Consider the following 24,985-nt stretch of genomic DNA (forward strand, 5'->3'; position numbering starts at 1 on the left):
ATCCATTGTTATTCAGCCAGAATTATGTCAGAAGCTCCTGGTTAACATTTAAAGCAAAGGTAGTGGTAGCATGCTAACTGCTCCCAGCACTTTCCAATAGCATTGCTAAAAATGCTAACCAAGAGATACCAAACATTGCTTAATAAGTACCTAATGAATTTAGGCTGTCTGGGTGAGCCAACAACACCGTACGTATGTCATAAATGAGGTAAAACTTCAAATAAAGTGAACTATCCTTTTAACTACAATTCATGACTGCCTATGGTCATTGGAAGACATGCTTAGGCAGAGACACCAACCCAAATTAAATCCCTGTATGAATAGAAGGAGACCATTTAGACCATTTAGACAGAAGACCATTTAGAAACCAACATTTTTACCAAAATTCAAACTAATACTCAGAGTGGGTATGATGAGGCACTTACTTGTGTAAGAATAACCTGGTGGTCCAACAGAGAAATAACATGAGAAAAAATAATGAGTGAACAAAACGAAACTATAAAGGGGTAGACGATCAAGGCTTTGTGATACTCGCATTAAACATGGAAAACAATGTAGGGGCCATATACCGTACTTCATATCTAGTACCACTCTCAGCCAGCAGAGGGGGAACAAGTGTAGGCAGTGAGAGACTGTCAAAATAAGGGCGGTCATATCTAGCAACAAACAACAGCAAAAATGTTGTTTGTGCAGCATATGATTCATTTTAAATTTCATTAGATTTTCCGTTGGTAGCTCAATCACTTGGACCGCAAGGTTCCTGATGAGACAGAAAGACAGAATGGCATGTGCAGTAGGTGTCATGGAGAGTGTTGTTGTGGTTGGGGTGGTGAGGTGTGCACTGTAGGTGTTATGCAGTGTGAGTGGTGTGTGTGTGTGTGTGTGTGTGTGTGTGTGTCCGCGCGACTTACGGACAGGCTCCGTCTTGAAAACCACAGCGGGACTGCCTTCACCCTCTCCCTTGCCGTTGATGGCTGACATCTTCACCTCATAGTTGGTTTCTGGCTTCAGGCCTATGATGGTCACATCACTCAAGGCACCTGAGGAGACAATTCAAAACACAAGTTTTAAAATGCAATGCAGAAAGTAATACATTAACAACCAACTCTGGCAGAAAGACCAGCTTTGACCAGCAGCAGAAGGGTGATGATAACAGACAAAGCTTTCTATCAATGCATCCGCAAGTAAATCAGAGCAGCTGGTTTTCTATATTCAGAAGAGAAAGGAGGAACATTTGGCACTTTTCCCCTTTGTGTCCTACACTCTCTACCCTGATTCAGCCCCATGCTCACCATCTTGGACCTCGTAGATCTGCTGCGCCCAGCTGGCCCGCCCCAGAGTCTTCCACTGTGCCCGGTACTTGAGGACAGGCACGCCCCCGGTGGCGTCGGGCTCCTGGAACTCCACTCGTGCCGAGCTGGAGAAGGCCTCCACCTGCCCCACGGATGGAGCCGACGGGACGTCTAGAGAAGAGAGGAGGCAGGCGGTCACGCTTCAAATGAATTTATTTGGGAAGCAAATATTTCTAGGAATAATCAAATATTCTGCAGAATCATGATTTTCAACGACAAATGTAAAACTAGTTACAAATGTTTGAAAATGTGAGCAGAATCACACTAAAGTGGCTCAGTTGGTGGTCCACACAAAGCAGAATAATACTAATAATACATACTAATGTGAATAGTCTATTAAACCCTTCATAAAGCTTACACAGATGCCTCATAAATCATTCAGAAGCACATCCATACTAAAATAGATCTTGACTGTCCATACTACAATAGGTCCTGACATTTGGTACTTTGCCAAATGTGGCATAACCCTTTTGCTAACCTTTATGCAGCATGACATTTTTTCATAAAGGATTCATAAGGCATCTATGCAAGGCCTTATAAAGAGTTTATGAAGGCTTTATTTGTTTTAGTGACTAAACACACATAAAGCACAGTGAAAAGGATAGATGGGAGAGTATGAGACATACCCTATCATCTGCTTCATCAATGGCGGTCTGCTAAACCCATATTTACTCGGAACACTTCAAATGGAACTCTGCAAATGGAATGTAGCTGTGCAAAGAGAGAGAGACTCACCAGCCTGAATAAGGAGGAACTCTTTGGATTCTGTTCCCATCTCATTGGAGGCAGTGCAGTTGTAGCTCCCAAAGTCATTCTCTGACTCCGGGGTAACCTGGAGGACAGAAAATGGCATGACTTGACGTATGGAGGGCACTGAGGGCAGCAATAAATCTCATATTGACCTGCTGTGTAAAACACAACCGCAGTTGGCCTGATATTTGTTATTCTGTTGTTTACCCATTAGAGGTTCTATCTTTATGCCTCACTCTGAGCTTTCCCTCTGTTACATTATTGATCACAACTGCAGTCTTCCCACAATAGAACAGAGGGAAAACCCTGCGCAATAAATCTTTATGGCTTGACTAGTTAGTGTGTGTGTGTGTGTGTGTGTGTGTGTGTGTGTGTGTGTGTGTGTGTGTATGTGTGTATGTGTGTTTTGTGTGTGTGTGTGTGTGTGTGTGTGTGTGTGGTGTGTGTGTATGTGTGTTTGTGTGTGTGTGTGTGGTGTGTGTGTGTCTGCACCTCCAGGTAGCTGGTTGAGGGGCCATTGAAGAGCCTGATATTGGTGGTGTTTGGGTTGGGCAGCTGCAGTCCGTCCCTTAGCCACAGCATGGACACGTCACTGGGGTGAGCTAAGACCTCACAGCTGATGTTAGCAGCATTCCCCTCCCAGGTGTACACTGTGACCGAGCCCTGGATCTTAGGAGCATCTATGGAGGAATATACCATTGATGATTGAATGGACAATAAGGTTTTCTTCAACTTAAAAGTAGACACGGTGAGTACCACCTTCACCACAGACGGTGTAACAGAGGTAGTTCGGTGACCACATTAAGTAACGGAGACCCAGACTGCCGAGGCTTTAGGTTAGCGAGTCTTCCACACAGGGTCCAAACCCCCGCCTCAGGCACACCAGGACAGAGCAAGGTACACCAGCTCTAGAGACAGTAAACAGTGGAAGGGTTCTTACAGCGGACTTCCAAGTTGACAAGTCGAGAATCCTGTCCGATGGCGTTGATTGCGGTGCAGAGGTACTGGCCAGCGTCGGTGAACGTGACGTACTTCAGGGTGAGGGAGGAAACGCGCGCGTCGCTCCTCACCACCACGTTCCCGTCCAGACTCTAGAGGAGGCCAGAAGAATCACCATGAGCGGGAAACAAAGGGGAGGCTTTAACGGAGCGTCAAAGGTTAAAGGTGTATTCAGCTACTGTATGTGATGTAACCACAGCACGTGGGATGACTTCGGAGACTGTTTCAGTCTTTGCCCAAGCAAAGCGTTTTATCAAAAGGCCGGCGAGTCAAATGTCTTGCCTCACACTTTTTTTTCCACCTTCAGTCGCCCCGCTGTTTTGTGGCTACTTCCTATTGCTGAGTCTACCATTAACTGTTTGACATTGATCCATGCATTATTAAAAAACTTGGCATCACTCACTTTAAGAATGAACTCTGGAGACCAAATCAATCTAACGTGTAGTGCTTTTTCTATGGCTGTGTATGGTAACAACACTGTGTCAAGTAGGTTGAAATGTGTGACCTAGAAAATACATACATAAAGCATGCAACAAAACATCACAGCCCTCTCTGTGCAAGGACTTTAGAGGGATGTGTAAAGTAGGAAAGAGTGCATCAATAATGGAAAAGAAAGAGCAGTAGAAATCATCAAGGGCTTTTCATACAATGTCTGCAGGAGCAAGTTGGGTAAAATCTGTAGCAGCAGTCTATTTAGATTCCACCCATCCCTGTTACAGGCCACTGTATGGCCATGGGGTCTAACATAAGTAATAACATGTCTTGCTTGCACTTTTACCATCATGCTGTTGAGTGTTTCAATTGAGAACGTGAAATTCAACTGCCTATTGAGATACAAAAGTATTTGTGTATTCCTTCGAACAGTACATCGACACAGAGTACATACTATACATTTACATTTTCTAGCTTTAGCAGATGCTTTTATAAGTATTCAAGTGCAGTACATGACCCCAGGTTCATCCATGTAGCATTAATATCAACTCACTGAGGTGATCATACATACAGTACATAAGCATTTCTATCCAGAAGAAGTAGTACTTTGCTAGTGATTCTAGAGTTAATTCTCTACAGTTATTCTCTCTCAGAATGGCTACTGTAATGGTAACGACTGCAGCCAACTCAGTTCTTCAGCTGCTAGAACTCTGAAACCATGACCAAAGTATGTGAGACAGGGAAAAGGGGGAATTGATTTGTGACTTAATGAGCGACTTGGTGATTATCTAGCCCGAAGCAGCTTCCCCATACTCGTGATGTGTCTGACTGTGTGAGTGTCTGACTGGGAGGGAACACTGAGTACCCGCACGATCACCGTGACCTTGCCATCGCCAATTAATATTGTTAAAAACACTATATTTCCAGCAGAAATCCTGCTAATAAGATTACTTGAACGACTTGACACCTATCTCAAGATACCTGCCTTCATTAGCTAAAGACAGAGTCAGACAAACAGCCATGAGAACGTAACCTTCACTATTTATTCCTTGTTGTTGTTTTTGACACTGAGCTGTCTTGGTCTGAGAATCTCAGACAGTCCAATCATCTGTGTTCTAGACTCATTCATAAGTGTTGCAGAGCGGAGCTGAACTTCTCTGGACCTCAGTGTTTATTTGCATCGCACGATGTCATCACTGTACCACTTCATGTGATCGAGTCTGGGGGATTAAGAGTAAGTTTGTATTCAACAGAAGCAGCATGTCTGGGCCCCCCGCCCCCCGCCCCCTCCCCTCATAACATCACCACTGATGAAGACTGGTCAGAGAGTGTGACTGTGTTACTGTCAGTGTTGCGTGTGACCGTGTTAGTCAGTATGCTGAACCTTGTGTGCAGTGTTAAATCCAAGTTCACTTAAAGTAATTTAGTCACATGGTCTTGAAGTACTACCCCCCTGCCCCCTCCCCTCGTAACATCACCACTGATGAAGACTGGTCAGAGAGTGTGACTGTGTTACTGTCAGTGTTGTGTGTGACCGTGTTAGTCAGTATGCTGAACCTTGTGTACAGGGTTAAATCCAAGTTCACTTAAAGTAATTTCGTCACATGGTCTTGAAGTACGACATGATGCTCCCTCTCCTACGGGGTTGTATGATGTTGGGGTCAAAGGGTGTCCACAACCTCATCGTGACCATAACTGGACAGCCTGATCATAGCTGTCATACAGTTCATGCTGCCTATTGATACCGAGGTCTTGTGTTCTGTCAGAGGAAAGAATCTCTTTTTGTTCATTGCAACGTGAGACTGTAGAGTCATTAAAGTTTCATAACTATGGTTTTCACCAAGGAGGCTTAATGAATAATGCAGGGCGGTGGGGCCTATTAATTGCTGAGCAATTTCAGCTTTACATTATCATTATTTAGTGGACCTTATTCCCTGGAAATAATGGGAAGAAACGTTGATCTGATACTTGTAAACAAAAAGGATGAGGTAGGAGGAAAACAACATCCAGGTTTCAGGAGGAAAAGAAAGAATGATGAAGCCTCTGGGAAGCCACTCTAAACTAAACTGTGATGAATAGAGTCTCTCCATTTCAGTTTCCATGCCAACACCCACAACAACAAAAAGGTTTTGCAGTAAAGGTATAGTTGAAATCAGAAGTAGAGAAGATGCATTTGGTATAGATAGTTATGGGTATAGAGGCTATACCTTGTGTTGCTCAGGCCGAGTCCAAGAGGCCTGTAGGGAACAGAGACAGGACAACAAAAAAATGCAAAGCAATCCTTAGACAGGAATCCTTATCCAGTAAGAGCTAGGGCAAATAATCCACTTGCATGCAACTGAACAGGTCTGTTCCACTCATATTCTAGACATATGCCATCTCTGGTCCAGAGGGCGATTCTTTCACACGTCTCAACTGTATGACTTTGAGACTTCCTTTTAGGCCACAGGTATGGCAGAGTATAGCATAATATTGTTTTACAACAGTGAATACATTGGATGTTGTAATCTCCTATGCTGGCATCTTGTCTTACACATACTTAGCAACACATTAATATATGTTAATGTGTGATTAGACACTATTATCTGTGAAGGTTGCTCAGATTTGGGGAAAAATAATACATTATCCATATCATCTTAACATCAAGTTAAATCTTATTAATATGTTTGTTTTCTATAAAAAAGGAGTTAATAAGTCATATAATCAACATGAAATTAAACACTCTCATTCAGGTATAGTAATAAAGCATGCTTAGTGGTTTCCTGATGATTTGAAAGCGATACGATATGAATCAAGTATCAAGTATGAATGAATGAGATGTGATCATGAACGACGCGATGAATGGCAAAGAGCACAGGTGTCAGACTCATCCCATGGAGGGCCGAGTGTCTACAGGTTTTCGCTCTTCCCATCTCCTTGATTGATGAATTAAGGTCACTAATTAGTATGGAACTCCCCTCACCTGGTTGACAAGGTCTTAATTGAAAGGAAAAACCAAAGGCCTGCTGACACTCGGCCTTCCATGGAATGAGTTTGACACCTGTGGCATAGAGTATGGAAGCGAGACAAGCAAAACGATAGACTTCTCAATCTGATGCAAAAGCAAGCAAGTGTCCCATCTGCTCAGTGTACTGCAAACAAAACCTAGGCCCTATAACTCAATTCATTAATGCATTGTATTTTGACATCCCTTTCCTTCCAGACCATCCTCTCTTGTGTAGTGCTGGGAGCCTGCCAGTCACACACCGATGAATTCCCACACACAACTGAATTAATCTGCCTGTCACTGTGGCACCCTGTTACACGGTAAAAGCCAGTGAGAGCTTTCTACACTGATGAGCAGGGCAGGTTCATAGACAGGAATAACAATATCATATGTGGTGTAAAGGATACTAATCCTTCGTGGTAGCCATATGCACTTGTTTTGTGGCATTTATTGTAATCTGTGGCCTGTGTGGTACTATAGACGGTGAGTGTTAGCCTAAAGACAGCACCAACGCTGTGGGAACCATTTTTGTTTTCGTCTAAAATGAATGCATTAAAACTCTTTTTTTCCCCACTTCCCATAACCGTCAGTTACATAGTTACCATAGTTACCGATTACCGTGCCAAACGTAGATGGATGTGCTTTCTCCTTTACGCCATACAAATTTGATTAATTGTTTAACGGATGCCCCACTTCACTTAAAAAAATTATAATAATACATGCAATAATAATACAATACAATAATACAATACATACATAAATAATACATACATAATACAAATAAAATAAATAATTATTGATATAGTTAATCCATAGTTTTCTGATCGGACCGGCCCTAAACATGGGCAAAGTAGGCGATTGCATATGGCCCCCAAATGAAATATTTTCGAGTTATTATTTAGACAGGTATGAGTCACACATTTGGGGCACTTGTTTCTTCAGCGTGAGTTGTTACTGCGACTATAGTAGCAGCACAGCAGCTGAAATGTGAATTTTAGGAAATAATTTCATCATTAGGCTACAATTGAATATGCTTTATACATGGCAGCATTTACATTAAAGCCACAGTCATATCATATTCCTAGTAATTTCAAGTAATGGATACTGTATAGGTCAATTTTGATAGATACAGTGTGACTTATAAATAGCATAATGAGGTAATTATGATTGCCTTACCTTTCCATAAGCAAAACAGCAATGACTTAAGCTAAGATATAGCCTAGGGACCCCAAATTCATTCATGTTAATGTATTTAATAATCAGACTGAAATGTAGAAGAATATTTCTCATACGTGTCAAGTTTATCCATCTAAGCTGTAAATTCGTCCACTCAATACACGTTGATACTGTTTTGTTTCTGTTAGTTTTTTTGCTCACTCGCCTCATTTTTCAGAAAATCTAATCCGTTAAACAATTAATCAAGTTTGCATGGCCTTAACAGCTGTGTGGGTATGTGTCCCATAGTGTTGAGGAGGAGCTGTTTACTCAAGCACAGTATTACTAATACAGACAGGCTAGCAGGCTGTAACCACCTCCCTGGTTCTCCTGGTTCTGGCCTGCTTAAGCATTGCATGATCATTTCGTTGACACATATCACTGTCAAACCCATGAATGTGTTTGTTTTAGACAATGGGACACGAACAAAGCAAATTACATGCTCATGAGGAGAGCTATTAAACAATGTGGCTCATCGTCATTTCTGTAAACAAACACACAACATAACATCCCCCAGACAAATCTAATTTCCAGTCCTCCCATCCCTTGGGTAAGCAGTAAGAGGAGGCTCTCTCTTGTCTGTGATGACACCACTTGAGGTGGGGGAAGGGAAGGGAGGCACCGTAGAGGAGATTCTATAGCGGCAACAACACTCATAGAGTACCACACACAGCGTCACACACATAATGCCACATACAGTACAGCACCACACACAGTAAATCATCATCATATACATTATATACAGTATAAGTGTACACATGTACTAGACTGGATCCAGTACTTTTTTCATTTGATGAACGCTGACCAGGATCTGTGATGTGAGGAGGCTGTATTATTGATCACGGCTACTGACTTCATCTAGACTTCATCTCAGAGAAAACATTCAATGCCCGAGGAACCCTGGCTTAGAGCACTGTGTCTGTAGAGGACACAACAGCAAATAAACAGGCCATTCAATAGAGAATCCTTCTGTAACAACTCTCCCCCCTGAACCTTCCGTGATAAATTGGAGCAGCATCCGTCCATTCTTCAGACAAAATGTGTATGTATGCGCAATATCTAGTCACGTACACCACTTCTGAGCTCAGAAAAGCTACATCAGGCAAGTCTGCTCCTCCTCTCCAGAGTCTCAGCTCTCTAAGACAATTGCATTTTGCAACCTTTCAATCAAAGTAAATATTTAATATGTATTCAAATAATCAAAGCCTTCATTTTAGACATGAAGGCATGCACAAACATTTCATTTACATTTGATAAAAATGTGTTTAATTTGCAGCTACTTGAAATAACTGCATTCAAATAAGGTGGCTGAAACAAAGAACGTTATTATACAAACATCACACCCTGACATAAGGGACTACGTATACAAGGTGTTGTTATTGCTAAAAGGTGAAACCAATATGTACACAAATACCCTCAACTAAAAGGTGAGAATCTCTACTTTAATATTATTTTAAGTAACTGTTTGATTTCCAATCCAAGCTTTTGGAATAGAGCCAAAAGAAGAAAAATGATTCACTATCTGATTACTTATGCAGGGCACGGTATCAGACCAAGGACAAGAGGTTGAAGCTACATGTGTGACATGTAGCCAAGTAAACAAATGTGTTGTAGCAAAATGTGTTGTTGTTTCCAAGAAATTAGCACCCTTTTGTCTTAATTTATGGAAGGGGAGAATGGCAATTTGCACCTTTGAACTGTTAACCTCCCTATTACTCTCCAACTCATTGTTTAGACACCACTTTGAGTTTCCTGTCTAAAAATGGTGAGAAAATCTCTGACAACCTAAATTGCAAAGTGAAAAATAAGGTGAAAGAGTTATTTCCACACCAGATGACTCAGTAGATTAATCAACTAATGAAAAAAATAATGTACTGTATCAACTAATGTTTTGAATACATAATTTCATAGAGGCATCCACATCTAGAATAGTCTATATATGAAACAACTTTGTAATCTGCTCTTGACGTCTCCTCTTTGTATCTCAGACATAGAGTGGTACAGCAATCTCTTTTCCCCTTGTATTCAAAAGCTTCATTGTCTCATTGGCCCTTTAGCCTCACATATGTTGTCACACATGACAATGATCAATTGTCTGCGCTTACTGTGGTTAACATTGTACAGTCACTAAGCAGGACAAGCAAACAGAGAGAGTAGCAACTTAAGAACACTTGGGTGTCTTGATAGATGAGTGTCTCACTTTTAAACCCCACATTAAAAGGTCTTGTGGAAAAGCTCAGGCTCAAGTTGGGTTTTTATTTTTTAAACATGTCATGTTTTTCTTTTGCTACATTTGTGCCTGTAATTGATTATGGTGATATCGTGTACATGCATGTCCCTGTGGTGTTATTACGTTTGCTGGACCCTGTGTACCATGGGGCGCTGAGGTTGGTTACTAACTCCAAAGGCCTCACTCATCACTGTACCCTCTATATGAGAGTAGGCTGACTGTTATATTGGCCAGGTCTCTCTGAACTCTCTTAACAAGAGAACCCTAACCCTAACCCTCTAACCCTAACCCTCTAACCCTAACCCTCTAACCCTAACCCTAACCCTCTAACCCTAACCCTCTAACCCTAACCCTAACCCTCTAACCCTAACCCTCTAACCCTCTAACCCTAACTCTCTAACCCTAACCCTAACCCTCTAACCCTCTAACCCTAACTCTCTAACCCTAACCCTCTAACCCTAACTCTCTAACCCTAACCCTCTAACCCTAACCCTCTAACCCTAACTCTCTAACCCTAACCCTCTAACCCTAACCCTCTAACCCTAACCCTCTAACCCTAACCCTCTAACCCTAACCCTCTAACCCTAACTCTCTAACCCTAACCCTCTAACCCTAACCCTCAAACCCTAACCCTCTAACCCTAACCCTCAAACCCTAACCCTCTAACCCTAACCCTAACCCTAACCCTCTAACCCTCTAACCCTAACTCTCTAACCCTAACCCTAACTCTCTAACCCTAACCCTCTAACCCTAACCCTCTAACCCTAACCATAACCCTCTAACCCTAACCCTCTAACCCTAACTCTCTAACCCTAACCCTAACCCTCTCAATCAGACTAACCTGATAAAAGGTAAAATCAAATCAAATAAACAATTCTGCACTGAATGGAAACTGTGCCTTTTAGAGAAATCCATCAAACACCTCAAACAACAATCAAGCTCAAATGTCAAGAAGAAACAGAGAAACAAATTACAATGGTAATCCAACACAGTTTTTCAGCAGACACTCTGAATACGTTCATTTCCATTACTGAAACAGTTTAGCAGAGGAGAGACTGAACATCAAAGCATTGGGAGAAGTGGTGATACAGCACTGAATGATACATGCACCATGCGCACACGCACGCACGCACGCACGCACGCACGCACACACACACACACACACACGCACACACACAGACACAGACACACACACGCACAAAAGCGGCAGTTCTCATGCCGAGAGCCAACACAGACAAAATTTAAAAAGGTACTCAATTCACCATAGTTACATAGAAGACTGTGAGTGTCGATAATTTCCTTACCGATAATGAAAATCCCTTTCATCTGTCCCAAGCACAACCCACTTCAACCACAGCCGCTACAATTAGCAGAGAGCTATTAGCATGGGACAGAGACCACAGATGAGTGACAGGCTAAAAACAATTAGCAGCCATTTTCTAATCCACAGTCCTCCCTCTGAAGTAAACATTATCTACGGATCATTGACGATGAAAGCCACGACTATGCCAGCCAATTTGGCTACTTTCCTTCATGGAGAGTAGTGAGCGCTAACTGTTCCCTACCATAACTACTAGCAATCCTAATTTACATATATTTCTAAATAACTACTCCACCCAATGGATTTAAAAACTGGAGGAACTGACAACATCCGAGGTAAGTCACACATTAGGTAAAACTTAAATAGAGTGAACTATTCCCTTAAAGACAATTCAGTTGAGGCTGCTAATCATTTCTTCACCAACAGGAACCATGAAGAGATGACTGCATAACACAGGCCAGATGCAGACTCAGGCACTTTACTTTTGGCTTCAACCTTGACCGAGTGATGATGACAAAAATGCAATGAGACAGTCTACATGGGAGAACGGAGCAACTATGCAGCAGGGGGTATGTCATGGTGCAGGCATCGTCATGCCCCCATAGATGGACTGAGATGATGGAGTAATGGCAACACAGAAATGAGAAGGTCCTCTTGTTTTAAAAGATCATTAACCGTGTTTTCCTCTGACCTCCGTGGGCAAGACAGAGGAAAACTCAAACATAACCACTATTTATCTAAAAGGACCAGTGCAATACTAATCGTGTTTGGAAAAATATGCAACTTTTGAATCGATGCCATAAACCCTGATAAGATCATATCTTGGGATTTTGAAGAAATATTGACTCAAGGGCAGTCTAGAAAATTCAATAAACACACAATCAGATTATATCAGGGTTTTTATCGAATCCGACCGCATACTGTATAGAATTTTTCCCATAAATTGATTTTGTACATTTCTGTGCCACACTGATTTCATACCTGATAGATCCTGTTTAGATGTGCCTGTGGAGGAGAGAATGTAGCGTGTGAAATGGACCTGACCGGCTCCTCCTACACTCCTCCAGCAACAACAGGATGTCTCCTACAGTATGACCCATAGCTCTCCATTGGACTACGATGTGGGAGAGTTAGACTGCAGGGAACCATATGGACTGAGGGAGTATGCAAAAACACAAAGGCCTAAGATAGATGATCGTATGCAGCAATCTGAATGGCACTAGCAGAGGCTGCAGAGACATTCAGTACTGCATGCTTACTAAGGTGGGACGGTGACTACCTCGCTAATATACGAGGCTCACTGAACAAGCTTACAGTAGCTGCTGCTCTGGGGCAATAATCAGCAGAGATTAACCTTGTTCAGTGGAGCTTTGCCCCGTCTAAGTGGAAAACACGTGACCATGCTCCCTTGAGTGCAGAGGAGGCACACCCCTGGCCCTTTTGCGAGTACTGAAGGTTTGAATATGACCTTGACTTGTAGGGGTCCTTAACGAATCTTGGGGTGCCCGGCGTAGATCATTTAGAATTTTTAGGGGGCAGGGGGACACATTGATAGTTCAATCTTATTGGGGATGGGGGCTGATTTGTTATGGGGGTGCTAGGCCCCCCTACGCCCCCCTGGTATTGGAACCCTGCCTGTACCTGTTCTCCCTCGGTGAAGTTGCGCAGGCTGGAGCTCCAGTTGATGGCGGGGGTGGGGTCCCCAGACGCCTCGCAGGTCAGAGTCACCTGTTCCTCCTTCTCAGATGTGCTCTGGTTGACCAGGTAGGTGATCTTAGGCTTCACTACAATCCCAAACACAGACGTCATCACTAACCACACTTAATCACATAATGTTACAGTACTATTACATTCAGAGTTAAATGGCAATATCTTCCAACCTTTTTTTTTGTGTCCAAATATATTTTTGTATAAGTGTTTTCTTTGCAGGTACAGCACATATAGATGACTTATGTTCAGAGAATTCAGTAGCAAGAGATAATTTAGAATACCAAAATTATGTCAACAGATAATAATAACAATTTAATTGTCATTAAAGCGTAATTCAATTAATATTGAATATTATCAACCATATTAGTAATCAGTCGGTGATTAGTGAGGTACTCATGTCTGACATTACTACTTAATTCAGAGTTGAATAGCAAAACCACCCATCTTAAAAATCATTAGTGTCGTAAATGCATGACATACCAAATAACCCCGGTACGCCCCTTGCTCAGTCCAAATCAAATACTTTCACTCCTCCAAATCCACTCTCTATGTTGAACTCTGCAAAACAGTCTCCTAATTAAATAGTGTACCTGCACTGTACATGATAGTTTGCATTCCCAATTGTGCGTCCTGGTTGACACATTTTGGATAATACATAAAATCTGAAGACACGCTACATGAGGGTAAGCGATTTGCGTAACTTACGTAAGAAGTTAATCTTTGTTAACTTCGAATTGCATGTCGGTTAGGCAGTATTAAGCATTAACGTTGAGCGGTTAAGGTAAGGGCAAATTGTAGCAAACATTAGCATTAGCAACAATAATTTGAACACATAGTTGTCTATAGAGCGATTCGAACCAGTGACGTGCGGGTTTGCAAGGCAATCCTCGAACATTATTGGACAACCCAAGCAGACAGAAAAGTCAGTAGTCCTTACCAAACACTCTGAGGCTGAGCTCCTGCTCGCTCTCCCCAGCCTTGTTCTTGGCGATGCAGGTGTACTCCCCCTCGTCCAGCTTCTGAACATCCATTATTGTCATCTCTGAGCCATCCTCATTAAAGCCATACTTCTGTTCAGACTCCAGAACCACACCATTCCTGAGGGAGACGAAATGACGGCATACCACGATTATTACAATCACGACACGCTTTCATGGAACCAGAGAAGCAGCTTTCATGGTAGAAAGGATTTTATTATTATAACAATAAATGACTTCTAAACATATTTTTTTCACTGTGAAGTAAGTCACTCAGAGTTTATCTGAATGCACACAATTAGTGTATTTTCATCCAGTCTTTCTGTAACGTCTCGGCCTGTTTCTTAGTTTATGTTTGTCTTTATTTCACGTTGTTGATTTTGTTTCCTGTTTTGTGTTTCTTACCTTGTCTCTTGTTTCAGACACTTCACAACCTGCCCTTGTGTGTTTCCTGCCTGTGTGATTGTTGACCCCGCCCTGATTGGCTTCACCTGTTCCTCATCATCCTTCCCTGTGTATTTAGTCTGTGTGTTCCCCTGTCTCTGGGCCAGTTCGTCTTTGTACCTTTGTGTCATACGTCCGAGCATTTCCTAGTGATTAGTATTCCTGTTTTTTTTTTGTTTTTTTTCTCTGAGTTTGTTTTGGATTTTGCCTTCCCTTTATCGGATTATCTGCCTGCCTTTTTGAGCTGCCTACCTCTCTACCGAACCCTGCTTTGCCTACCCCCTTCCTGGATTATCTGCCTACCCATTGACCTGTGTACCGTACCTTTATTTAAAGTAAAGACTATTCTATTGGATTTAAGTTTTGTCTCCAAGTTGTGCTTTTGAGTCCTCTGCCCAAGTACTTCAGCCATTACACTTTCTACCCTTTCTCTAGAAAACTGTCTACAGTATTTCTTGGCAATGCCTATGATGACCCCTTACAGTCAAGGTTTAAGCACAGATAATTGCATGTTGGCCTGTAATCTTGACTGGTGAACCATAATAGATCCTCCTTGTTCACTTAAGACTCCCCAAGGACGTGATCTGACCTGCAGTACACTCTATGTTGTTCACCCTAAAGTGTCATAAGGAGTTCACTCCATTCCTGTCCCTCACATTGCAACAAGGGGAGTACCCTTTAAGCCTTCTAAGAAGGTCAGAGCATTGGGTACAACACACGACACTGAAAAGCCAACAGATAATAATAAAGGGAGGGCACTATCACAGTAATACAATCAATTGCAAACTCAAGTAAGCACAGCTAAGTATTACTATTAACTACTATTTGAACCCATGTCTGGTGTGTACTGTATACCGTGTGAAAAGGAGTGATCCAGTCTTACCGTGCCCAGGTCACCATAGGCTCTGGGTATCCATCAGCAGCACAAGACAACATGGCGGACTGTTCCACATCAGCAGTGGCATTCACCTCTGCCTGCCACACCCGGATGGTTGGGAGCACTGAGGCAGTGAGAGGGAGACATTCAGAGGCTCCGCTTGACAAAAACAGCACTGAGCTGTGCAAAAAATACCTGTGAACTCATAATACTCTACTTAATACGAGCATGAAAACAGTGATTGTTTAACCTGAGTTAAAGTAAAGGTGCAAGAATGTATTGCATGCCAAGTAATCGTTAGCTGCATTGATGGGGTTAGCTGCAGTATTCATAACTCCCATAGGAATTTGTCTCATCCCATCCCATACTTGACTAACAACTAACAACACAATTCAAAGAAAACAAAATACAGCCACAAGTATCAAGTAATTAAGGGAACAAAATACCCCCAAACTGTCTTAGTGAATCGACCACAGGCAAGGTATGTAGGAAACCATGCTCATTAGTATTTTTTTTATCTTATTTATTTAAGAAAGGGGGGAGGAATGCTGACCGTTAATGACAACTCTGATAGCCCGGAAGTCAATCTCGCCTCGGGCCATGACACGCCCCTCACAGGTGTACATCCCTTCATCTGTCTTCTTGATGCCTCGGATCTGCAGGTGGCTGTTGCTCAGGATCTTAAACCGAACTAAAACGAGAAGGAGGTCAGAATTATTGTCCAAACGTGTTTTTGCTAAAATGCAAAAATGTCATCAACAAATCACTCAATAAGTTGATTCCTATGCAAATCAGAGACCGTGTAAAAACAACAATATTAATTGCAAAATTACATTAACTATTATCCTTGCATTAAGATGGACTCAATTCAACTTAGTGAGGTATTTGTTGATGACATTTTTGCATTTTAGCTAATTTTAAGAGTGTCATAGCAAAGGGTCAGAATACTTATGTACATGAGGTATTTCTGTATTTCAATTTGAATAAATGTAATGGCATTTCAAAAAACGTGTTTTCGCTTTGTCATTCTGGGGTATTGTGTGGGGACTGATGGCAAATTCTTTTAATTTAATCCATTTAAATTGAGTCTATAACACAACAAAATGTGGAAAAAGTGAAGGGGTCTGAATACTTTCCGAAGGCACTGTAGAGTATGCTCTCAAAAAAGAGGCATCTAGCAACACCAAAATGTGTGTGTGTGTGTTGCTACCTCTTTTTTTTGGAGAGAATAATCCATACCAAGATTATAGTATCAGGGATGAGTCTGTCTGAAGGACAGGAATGGGTTGTCCCTGGGGAAGTACAACAGTCACACTCTTAAGTGAATTCATTAATCAGTAAAAGTGTTTTACAGTATACTATTCACACCCATCAGCTATCATTTGTCAAGGATTTGCTGAAATGGAAAACAGTGCCTGACAGCTCGGAGGGGACTTTGTTGAAATAGAGTGAGGACCGAGGACACGGGCTGACACTAAAAGCAGTGAAAACATGAAACAGTCATCCCTCTGGGCGGGCGGCAACTTACCGGATCTCGGTTGAATTTGTTTTGAAATACTACTTGACGCTAATCTCAAGCGAGGGGAGGGATTGCTTTGCATGTAATGTTCTGAGTTGCTACAGAATGCACCGTTTTCAGCCAGAAACATTACTGTTTTACATTTGAAAACTCATTTGTGATATCATTCTGCTGTTTAGAAGGTAGTATTGATTTATCTAATGGTTTGTCTAATTTTATTCATCTGTTGACGCAACACCACTGACTTACTGTCCTTTTCCATCTGGATCTTCGCCCCTTTGTGTTTCCAGATTACAGTGGGAGGTGGTGAACTGATGACGTCGCAGACAATGTTGGCATTGTCTCCTTCAGTGAACTCTTGTGGAGACGGGGCGTTTTTGAAGGTGATCTTTTCTAGAGAAATCAATATGCAAGAATGTTACTCAATGGCATAAAATTCAAAACATGGGTCACTTTATTAGGCAGTGTTCTCTAAATGGCCTCATAATGACATTAGAATGCTCTGTCTGGGAAGCCATGAAAGATTTCTATGATGGACATTTGCAGATGCTTGGCAATCATGGCAAATAAAACCCATTACTCAGAAGAAGTGCAAAACAGACAGGGTCATTAGGCAGAGCTTTAATGGTCTTTTGAGGGTTTATTGAACTGATGAAAAATCCATCTGCAGTTGAAAAGGAAATGAAAGACATGCTGCCCTCAAGCAGTCAATGTAGTTTTCCTTCACCACACTGACAAATAATTGTTTTTGCTTTAAGAACTTCAAGTTCATATGTAATCATGCAAACAGCACTCTGGGTATGAACAGGGTGAGAAAGGTGCTTACGGTAGATTTTGACGTTGACCGTGGACTCGGCCTGCTGGTCTCCATTGGTAGCCACACACTTATAGGTCCCGGCGTTGTCCACCCCGGCGTTGTACAGTGTGAGTGTGGACGAAGGCCCGTCACTGAGGGTCACAGTGATGTCCGGTTTGTTCGGTTCTATCCTGTCTCCGCTTGGTGAAAACCAGTCAATTTGCTTCGCTACCCCGATAACTGCACACCAGGACATGGACAGACATATTGATTGGCAAAATCATTATGATAACATAATCTTGAGATGTTCATTAAATCTGTCTACAAAACAGATGAAGAGACACAAGCCGCTTCAGCCTAGTAAGTTTACCTTCACACAGAAAGATCTTGGACTCTCCAACACTGATCTCTCCCTGGGTGGGGGTGATCTCCACTTCCAGAGCAGCTGAGGACAAAGAAGAGACGTTATTGAAGTAATTGGACAACACATGTATGTGGGAATAACAGGAAACAGGGAGAGAAGGGATTTCATTAATGACACCCACATTGTGTTAGGCTTATGTTTGCAGCACTTCTTTAGATGCATAATTCAGTACCCTTGCAAGTTCTCACAGTACTCTCCATTAATTTCCTTGCAGTAGTCTCCTTATCCACTCTGCTTGCGCAGCGGTCGATCATTATTAAAACCACTAGATCTGCCACAACTAATGATAAACCTTTCGACATGTAAAAGTAGTCTGACTCTGCTTTATACTGAGGTACAGACTTTATTGGCTCTGTGTGCAAACTGTAAGCCTACATCATCAGCGGTCTAACATCGGCTTTCTTTGTAGAAGAACACTTTTTGGTTCCATGTAGAAGGGAGGGTTCTAGATGGAACCAAAAAGTGGTCTTTAAAGGGTACTTCTACAGGGTCAGCCGAAGAACACTTTTTGGTTCTACATAGAACCTTTTGTCTAAGAGTCTGGAACTGACTCTCTACAGCAGCATAACATAAGAAAAAACAGGAATAACCTCCTTCATTCTCAGCATGAATAAGACATTGATAGAACATAGGAGACCCTAAGATCAAATCCCATTGGTTAAATAAGCCTTCTTTACATTCCGTTATGAGACCTACTCATCTGTGAAATGGTGCAGTATGTAGTTTGCCTTGAATGTAAATGTAAACCCTAACCCTCTTAGTTGTGTGATCTAAACTTAAAGACACCTATAAGATATTTATGTACAGTAGGTCAGTGTTTGGTAAGTTATAGTAAGTCATACTGCCATCGCAACTGTGGGCTACCTCAATGTTGCTGCAGCAGACATGAGTTGTGAAGATGTGTGAAGTGTTGCCAAAAGCCCCCACAAGGAAGTGACAAGAGCTATCAGTATGAATGACTGACAGTGCTAACATTATTGACTGACATAGATTACCTCCTTCCACGAATCACAGAATATCTCCTAGGCTTAAGGCTATATTTGGCAAAATCTAGTTGATTAAAGCAGATCAGCTCATGAATTACAGGGAGATGAAGAGTGGAAATGGTTTAAATATCTTAACGGGGGACCGAGCAAGGGACCAACTCATAATATATGCCATTTAGCTGACGCTTTTATCCAAAGCGACCTACATTGCAGTGAGTACATACATTTCAGTATATATGGTCCCAGCAGGAATCCATGCCATGCTCTACCAACTGAGCCACAGAGGACCACAACTGAGCCACAGAGGACCACTCATGTTTTTCAAATATTCTTATCTACTGTTTGTTGTAGTCAATTTATCTAGCCTACTCTGATACTCTTTGTTGTAGCCTAGACACATTCTCTAATATGCTCAGGGAGCAACATGCGAGAGCACGGAGAAGCGGTGGACATTTTTTTGTGGTAATTTGACACGAATAAGCGCAAGTCGGCTTTGATAACGCATTACAAAATAAAGTTACGAATGTTCATGTGAGACAGGAGTGAGGATGCTGGGTTTCAGTGAGACTGACTGGATAGAAAATGGATAGAAAAAAGTAGTTTCGGCTCTAGGACAGGAGATGGATGCGACAGAGTGCATCGTACAGTGCGCATAACTGACATTTCTTTTGTCTCTTAACGACCCGCTTCAGGTTTTCACCCCCTATTTGGGTGGGGTGCAGCTGGGTGGAAAAGGTTGGCTCACATCTCGACTCATTCTTGGCGCAGCACCCTCAAAACTATGTTAACGGAACTATGGCGGTACGCTGTTGTTTCGGTGTTGTTGTAGTTTTGACGTTAGACCACAAAAGACTAAGAGAGAAGGGAAAGAATATCAACCTGTCACTCTAAGCTGAAAATATGCTATTTGGTTATCAATTTATATTACTGGACATTTCCGATTCGATTGTGTCAAATGTGATTGATGTGAGATGTACCATGCATATAAGTCATATTCATCAGTCCAAAGAAATAACACTCTGAAAATGGTTCCTCTGATTAATAACACTGTCAACTCTGTTCTGATAATAGATCAATAAACCTCCAAATAAAAGTGTAAAGCTATATATCATAATATGGGCTAGCACTCAGTTTGGCAAATTGCCAATTCACCAAAAACAATACAAATTATCCTGGAATTACCAGAAAAATACAGGAATAAAAAACATATTGGCAACTCATATGCTTGTCTGAACCTCGTGTCAGTAAACTTTAGACACAATTTATGGGGTTAATACAGTGGTGTTACTGTCCCCATGAATTCCATGACTTCCTTGACCACTTGGAAGATGCAATTTAAGACATGAGATCAAATGTACATATAGTACTGTAGCAGTGTGGAGCCTGCATCTACCCAAGGAATGATACTCAAAAGAAATGTCTGGGTAGTATACATTCCAGTTCCCAAAACCCATTCAGATTGCTTCTACACATCATTACAATGAAATGTAGGAGATATCCACACTTAAGCTCCTACACCTCAGCATTACAGCTATCCACCTCCGAATGAGGGAGACAGCCTGAGGCCAACTGTAGTCTCATTCACCAGGCTTTTGTCTTTGACTTTTCAAAGTGATGCTGTCGGCATCGTGGGGGGTGGGGCGATGAGGCCTGACTGATCACTGGAGCTCCCGACTTTGTCGCTCTATGAAGAGCCTTTATGGGTTCTGTCTCAGTCAAGACAATGGACACGAAAGATTGATGGCTAAAATAGGGTCTCCACTTACAGAAATACTGTAGCTGCTCCTAGCCTGTTGTGTGTGTTTCTTGCGGTGGTGGTGGTATGGGGGGGGGGCAAACATTTTCATACAATTCTACATAGTTCTCAGCATCATTTCTAATCAAACGTGTATTGCTACAGAGCAAGAACACTGGGGGGCAAAAAACGCTGAAAAGGATATGCACATTTTATGAAGTGTCCATGAAATGATTTGTTCTCAAGGACATAATTTCGAATTTCTCAGAAAAGACTATCATTTGTCCTTTTCAAAATTAATACAACAACTCATAGGCTACTCACGTAATTCATCGAGGCTGCCATTATTGTTTGAGGGGGGCTTCATTGCTACATTTCCATAGCATTATTTGCTAAAGTTAATATTGATCTAGGTTAGGCTCAAACAGTTGCCTATAAGCCAAGGACCTAGGTCTAATACTAGCTTATGCAAGCAGAACTGTTTAATTTACAAATTGGCCTACAGTGTTTTTCTATCAAAGCCCCAGTTTACACAACCTTAATGATGATTTAATTTAATTTCAACCCGTGCATTAACATCATAATCATTTCAATATGGGTCAAGGCTTAAGGGTCATAACAATGAGCAGAACAAACCTATCCTCAACCACCATACCAAAGATTAACTATGAATGTCTGGTTTCTAATAGAAATGTATCAGGTAATCCTTGTCATGTGATGCGTGTGCAAACATCAAAGCTTTCATTTGACCAGCAGTGTATTACACGTCCATAGAGATTAGGCTAGCTTCTCTCACAGTCTTAACAGTTCAGTAGGCTATGTCACAGGGCAATGCCTTAAACATTGATGCATGTAAGACTAACTGCTTTAAATGTAAAAAAATAAATAAAAAATAAAAAATAATAATTGTTGTTCATTATGTTCAGTGCATAATAACCAAATGGATGATATTCATGCCCAAAGTGTCAAGGTTGCTGTTGTTGGATTAGGAAGAGTCAATTTACAGAGGCACCCCAAAGCCTCATATGGGATCAATCTCTAATATAATAGAAGACATGCTTTATAGAAGATTATAGAAGCTAAAGCAATCTCAAGATAATTTCAGATAAATGTGAGATTGAGTGATGAGGGCAACTATTTGTTTACAGTAGATCAAACCCTGATAAATGTTTGTCATTGCACAAATGCAAACAAGCAAAAAATGGAAGCCAAAAAGGCGCTCATTGGGGCCGAGTTTAACAAATAAAAGATAAGGAGTTGCCCAAAATAGAATGCAAGGTTTTAATGAGTATTCATATGCGTGGTACATAGATTAAAACATGTTGACTCAAGGATGCATAAAGTCCCATTAAACAGAATAGGACAAATAGGCTAACTGCAAAATCACACGTACACGTGCACATACACACGCATGCACACACACATACACTGAGCACAAGAGATGGTCTTTGACAGTATTCTGGCTGTAGCTGTCCCATTAAGAATGGCCCAGACAAGCATATTATTTCCTCCAACTTTAGCTTGCAGTGTTTCTCTATAGAAATAAGGTCACGCCAGCACTGGAAATACACAGCAGACTTTAGGCTAAACACACACACACGCGTGTACAAGAAAGCCATCTCCATGGCAACGGCTGAGGCTTTACTGCCCAAGAGAATAGATATTAAAGATGCTTTGCACATTTCCAAAAAATCAATGATGCCTGTCAGCAAGGCAAGCCAACAGTGATAAACAAAAAAGTCTTTGTGATAAATTCATCAAACACTGGATGACTAGATTTGGTTATAGATATTGACAGGGTGATAACTTTTTGAATGTGTACGCAATTTCATTAGCTGCTGGCCTAAGTCACCCTTGGGCGCGATATACTGCTACATCAACTCTCGATTTACCATTGGAGTAATCCTAGCTCTTCCCTCTACTACTTCTCTTAGAAAACCCCATTGGGGCGTAGCAGAAACTTGTCCAAACTGCCAAACCCTTCTCTAATTAGCACTCTGCCACAATTATTTTTCTATTATAATCAACTGTTCTAAGATTATTCATGCGAAAAACACTTTTCATCTCCTCCTGCACGGAATCTGGCAAGCTATGCCGACGACTGAACGATGAGGGTCCCAAAGGGAATTTCATTTGAAGATTTTCTCTCTCGATGTTGTAACTTGTAACCACCCACCCATATTGCATTAATGGCTACAGACTCAACGGTCTCACACCTGATCAGCATACCTAAGGTTGGGATTTCTCCAACTATTAAATACTTCTAAACTGCACTAGCACCAGCAATCTAGCACTAATTGGTCCTCACAGATCCTTCACAGTACTATAGGTTGTCTGCGTAACAGGCTTTCCATAGGGCATGCTAATTGTTCTGCTACCAACAGTACCACTTCAAATAAAATCGTCTCCAGCGAGAGTCCAGTTAGAGGGCAAGGAAAAGGATGAGCCACAGAGAAGAAGCCAAGGACTAATCACAGGCTTAGGGACTTACAGTCAGTATAATCTTGATAGGAATCCCCCTTCCACAGGGATGTAGTATAGTTGGAAGAAAGTTGGAAATGATGGACACCAGAGAAAAGTACAAACATGAACACTAGTTTTAATATCTGCTCATTTTCCTAAAAGGTAGGTTAATGGTATTTACCATGAAAAAAAGTGTGTAAACAGCATTTACGTGTGTTCTTTACTCTCCACTACATCCATGCAAATCCACAACATGCTTGTATTTGGGGGGTGGGGGGGGGGGTAGAGAGAGCGAGAGACTGATTTGAGATACAACTCACACACACACACACACGCACAGACATATTTGGATCCAACATGATCGTACCCCCAGATGACAGCTGGTAGTCTCAAATAATTTAGAGCTCTAATATGAAAACATGACTGCATACCATTTCCAATACTGCTACGGGGGCTTTGTATCAGTGGCTTGTGGTTTGATTTAGATGTCAACAAACATGAATTCCACTTGAAATAAACCAGGCATTGAAAACCTGTCACTTGATTTGTGGTTTAAAGGAGCAGGGTGTAAGTCTGTTGGAAATCTGCCACCTCTGGCCACCATAGCGCAATTCTGTGATAACGTACTACTTAAACTGTGCTCTATATCTATCTAGCCTAGTTATTCCTAACCGAAGTCCCAAACAACAACAACTTCCCTAATGATAATAATATAACCCCTGAAATGGACTTGCAGTGTCGGACATTAGCTGTTGTGTTTCTGCATGCGGGTACGATTCAAAGAGGCACCCCTGGCCAGTAACCCCCCCCCCCCCCTAGAACACCCCTGGCCAGTAACCCACCCCCCTAGAACACCCCTGGCCAGTAACCCACCCCCCTAGAACACCCCTGGCCAGTAACAACATGTTTTTATACAAACTGAGTGTCACACTCAACACACCATTTTAGAATATGTTTTTCGGGTCTAAAACAGCATTGGTAAATCAAATATTTATTTAAATGGATCTCATTCCCTGATTGCTGCCGATTAAACAGTCATTACAACCATTAGAAAGCTTGAATATTACATATTGCACTTTTAAATTGTAGTTCAAATGTGACAAACCATTGATGACTTTTTGTAAATTCAACCAACTTTCCACATTGATTCAACATGATAAAATGATGTAGAAAGTTTAAATAACTATGGAACTAATTTGATACAACCAAGTTTTGACCAGAGGGATATCTTCTCTCTCAAACAGTGTTATTCCCAAAGGTCTGTGCTTTATACGGTGAAATGTTCTCTCACAGTTTTCTGCAGAGGTACAGTGACTTTTCACAACAAGAGCAAGAGAAGTCCCATTAGAAATCTCTAATGGGACACAATTAGCTAAGATAGCATAGATAATAAGGTGATTTTATGCAGACATTGGCCTCTTTTCCTCTCTCCAGTATTCCTAGAACACCTCAGGTGACGCTGTTGGGATTCTGTATGGATGGAGCCCTCCTGACTCACTCATGCTGCTATAGGATTATGTTTATTAACCATGGGACGCTCACACACACACACACACACACACACACACACACACACATACACATACACATACACATACACATACACATACACATACACATACACATACACACACACACACACACACACACACACACACATACACACACATACACACACATACACATACACACACACACACACACACACACACACATACATACACATACATACACATACATACACATACACAGTATTTCAACAGACGGTT

General features: G+C 41.6%; 1 protein-coding gene across 1 annotated transcript in view; it reads right to left on the minus strand.

Annotated features, from left to right (window-relative positions):
* Positions 1-24,985, minus strand: part of ncam1b (neural cell adhesion molecule 1b) — a gene marked incomplete at both ends in the record, with an annotated part of 78,079 nt that overhangs the window by 11,002 nt on the left and 42,092 nt on the right. Inside the window, 14 exons of the mRNA XM_083684202.1 lie at positions 912-1,040; positions 1,293-1,463; positions 2,088-2,184; positions 2,595-2,782; positions 3,043-3,193; positions 5,741-5,770; positions 12,267-12,290; positions 12,927-13,069; positions 13,933-14,093; positions 15,300-15,417; positions 15,847-15,984; positions 17,062-17,205; positions 17,639-17,848; positions 17,979-18,053. Of these exons, the coding sequence (XP_083540328.1) occupies positions 912-1,040; positions 1,293-1,463; positions 2,088-2,184; positions 2,595-2,782; positions 3,043-3,193; positions 5,741-5,770; positions 12,267-12,290; positions 12,927-13,069; positions 13,933-14,093; positions 15,300-15,417; positions 15,847-15,984; positions 17,062-17,205; positions 17,639-17,848; positions 17,979-18,053 (1,779 nt within the window). The remainder of the gene's footprint in view (positions 1-911; positions 1,041-1,292; positions 1,464-2,087; positions 2,185-2,594; positions 2,783-3,042; positions 3,194-5,740; positions 5,771-12,266; positions 12,291-12,926; positions 13,070-13,932; positions 14,094-15,299; positions 15,418-15,846; positions 15,985-17,061; positions 17,206-17,638; positions 17,849-17,978; positions 18,054-24,985) is intronic.

This window comes from Argentina silus (genome assembly GCF_951799395.1).
Source record: "Argentina silus genome assembly, chromosome: 14".
Taxonomy (NCBI): Eukaryota; Metazoa; Chordata; class Actinopteri; order Argentiniformes; family Argentinidae; genus Argentina; species Argentina silus.